We start from the raw sequence: 2,500 nt of genomic DNA, 5'->3' as shown, positions 1-2,500 counted from the left end.
GGAAAAATACAACCCCCTAAAATAAATAATAATTTTCTATTCTTATTAGACCTGATTTAGCTGTAAAATTTACACCAAAGAAGGACATTTGTTCTTTTGTCTCCTAGCGGGACACATTCCTCTTCTCCTGAAGGAACAGCCGCACACACACATACACACCTCTACTATGTATCAAGTGGAATATTAACCCATAACACCTTTTATTAAAAAAAATTAAGAAAGATTTGACATGTAATTTTAGAATAACGTAATTTATTATGATGATAACCTATAATAATAGATTGTAAACCTGGAATATTCAAGATGATATCAAAGTTATAGGAGGGGGGAATCTGAAAACCTCACTGGACTCTATAGAGTGGATGTGATGCTGACTCCATCTCATATAAACCTAAGATGTGAATCCGATGTAAATGCATTGTGGGTACTGTAGTTCTCTTCTCTCTCTGCCTCCCTCTAGTTGGAGAACCTGATGTTGGACAAAGACGGCCACATCAAGATCACAGACTTTGGGCTGTGTAAGGAGGGCATCACAGACGCTGCTACCATGAAAACCTTCTGTGGCACTCCTGAATACCTAGCGCCTGAGGTAAACACTATTTAACACAGCCATGGCGAAAATGCCACTAATTCCCGCCAGGAACGGGTCAGATGACCTGAATGAATGAATGAATGAATGAATGAATGAATGAATGAATGAATGAATGAATGAATGAATGAATGAATGAACGAATGAATGAATGAATGAATGAATGAATGAATGAAAACTTTATTTAACAGATTGCAGAATGGGTACAATACAGTACGGCTCAATACATACAATTGTTAAGGGGATGCAGACCTGAGAAAGACGTTTGTCTTGTTTCCATCAGGGTCCCCCATTTTCAATTCATATAGACATTTATGACATACACAACATACATGACATTTATGGCATAGGGACATATAGGTATTTAGTACTGATACATTTGTGACATAAACGGTATTCCAATATACAGTACTGTTACCCCTAGATCCTGACAGAGTATATACATATGATGGGGAGGGGACTGTACATTAGGGGGGGGTGGGTGGGTGGGAGAGAAATATACATACGGCGGGGAGGGAATATATACATGCGGTGGGGAGGAGACTGTCTATTAGGAGGTGGTGGGGGTTTTGGGCATTTACGGTGGCCAGTTTCGAATTGCAGCCTCCCGTAGGTGCTCTTTAAGAGCGGTTTTGAAGGAGGGTAGGGATTCACATTCCTTTACAGCTGTGGGTAGGGCGTTCCACATTGTTGTGGCATAATTGCGAAACGTGTTTAGTCCCTTGTTTGAGCCGAATCTGGGTTTAACATGATTTGTTGAGCTTCCTCTGGTGTAGTGGTTGTGGTATTCACTGACCTTTGGGAAGTATTTTGACATGTACATGGGCTTATATGAGAAATATGAGAAAAATAAACAGTGTAAACTATATAATTACCTCTGGATATAAAAATATGAGGTTTACCACAATGAAATTTAGGTTTGAGTGAAAAAGAAATTATAAAATGATATTACTTTTTTTTATTTATTTTTTGGATGGAAGAGCCACACATTGATGGGCAAAGAGCCACATGCGGCTTGCGAGCCACGGGTTGGCCACCCCTGCGCTAGACGCTCGCAAAGTGCTGTGACTTTCGTCTGTTCCAACGGCCCATATGTGGAATAACGTTCTAATTACATTTTCCTGAAGTCATTTTGAAATTTCAGAAACCGTGCCAGATAAAACGGGTACTTTTAGGAAAAGTCATTGAGTGACAGAGCTGGAGCTCGACCGAGTGACGAGGATACATTTATTGAAAATGCCTAGGGGTCATTGCGTGCGTGCGTGCGTGCGTGCTTGCGTGCGTGCGTGCGTGCGTGCGTTGTTGAGTGAACCAGAGAGTTGAACACTTCTCAGGGCTGGGTGATGTGAAAGTAAGTAAGTAAACTTTATTTCTATAGCACCTTTCACAGATAAAATCACAAAGTGCTTCACACAAGTAAAACATAGCAACAGTTACATAGAGATGAACGCACTACACATAAAACTATTCTGACACATCGTAAGCATAGGCATAACATAAGTAAATTAAATAACTAAATATGAGTGCAACATAAATGTCAGTCCTAAAAATAAAACAATTATAAATAAATAAACAAAGTATAGGAATTAATTAAAAGCCTGTCTGAATAAAAACGTTTTCAACTGTTCCTTAAAAGTGGATAGGGAGTCAAGTGAACGCATAGAAAGGGGGAGGGTGTTCCAAAGGGTAGGGGCCATAAATTGGAAGGACCGGTCACCTTTTGTTATTAACCGGGTCCGTGGGACAACCAGGAGATTTTGGTGGGAGGACCTAAGTGCACGACTGGGGGAGTAGGGGCGCAGTAAATAAAACATTTACACAAGGGATTTACCTTGGAGGGCTTTAAAAGTTAAAACAAGAATTTTTAAATGGACACGATAATTAATGGGGAGCCAATGTAGAGTGGATAAA

General features: G+C 40.0%; 1 protein-coding gene across 1 annotated transcript in view; it reads left to right on the top strand.

Annotated features, from left to right (window-relative positions):
- The window catches only part of akt3a (v-akt murine thymoma viral oncogene homolog 3a), a gene marked incomplete at its 3' end in the record, with an annotated part of 88,844 nt that overhangs the window by 40,885 nt on the left and 45,459 nt on the right, over positions 1-2,500 (top strand). The window contains exon 7 of the mRNA XM_084321042.1: positions 461-589. Coding sequence (XP_084177168.1) covers positions 461-589 — 129 coding nt within the window. The remainder of the gene's footprint in view (positions 1-460; positions 590-2,500) is intronic.

The sequence above is a fragment of the Notolepis coatsorum genome, assembly GCF_963971535.1.
Source record: "Notolepis coatsorum genome assembly, chromosome: 9".
Taxonomy (NCBI): Eukaryota; Metazoa; Chordata; class Actinopteri; order Aulopiformes; family Paralepididae; genus Notolepis; species Notolepis coatsorum.
This window is presented reverse-complemented; position numbering and strand designations above follow the sequence as displayed.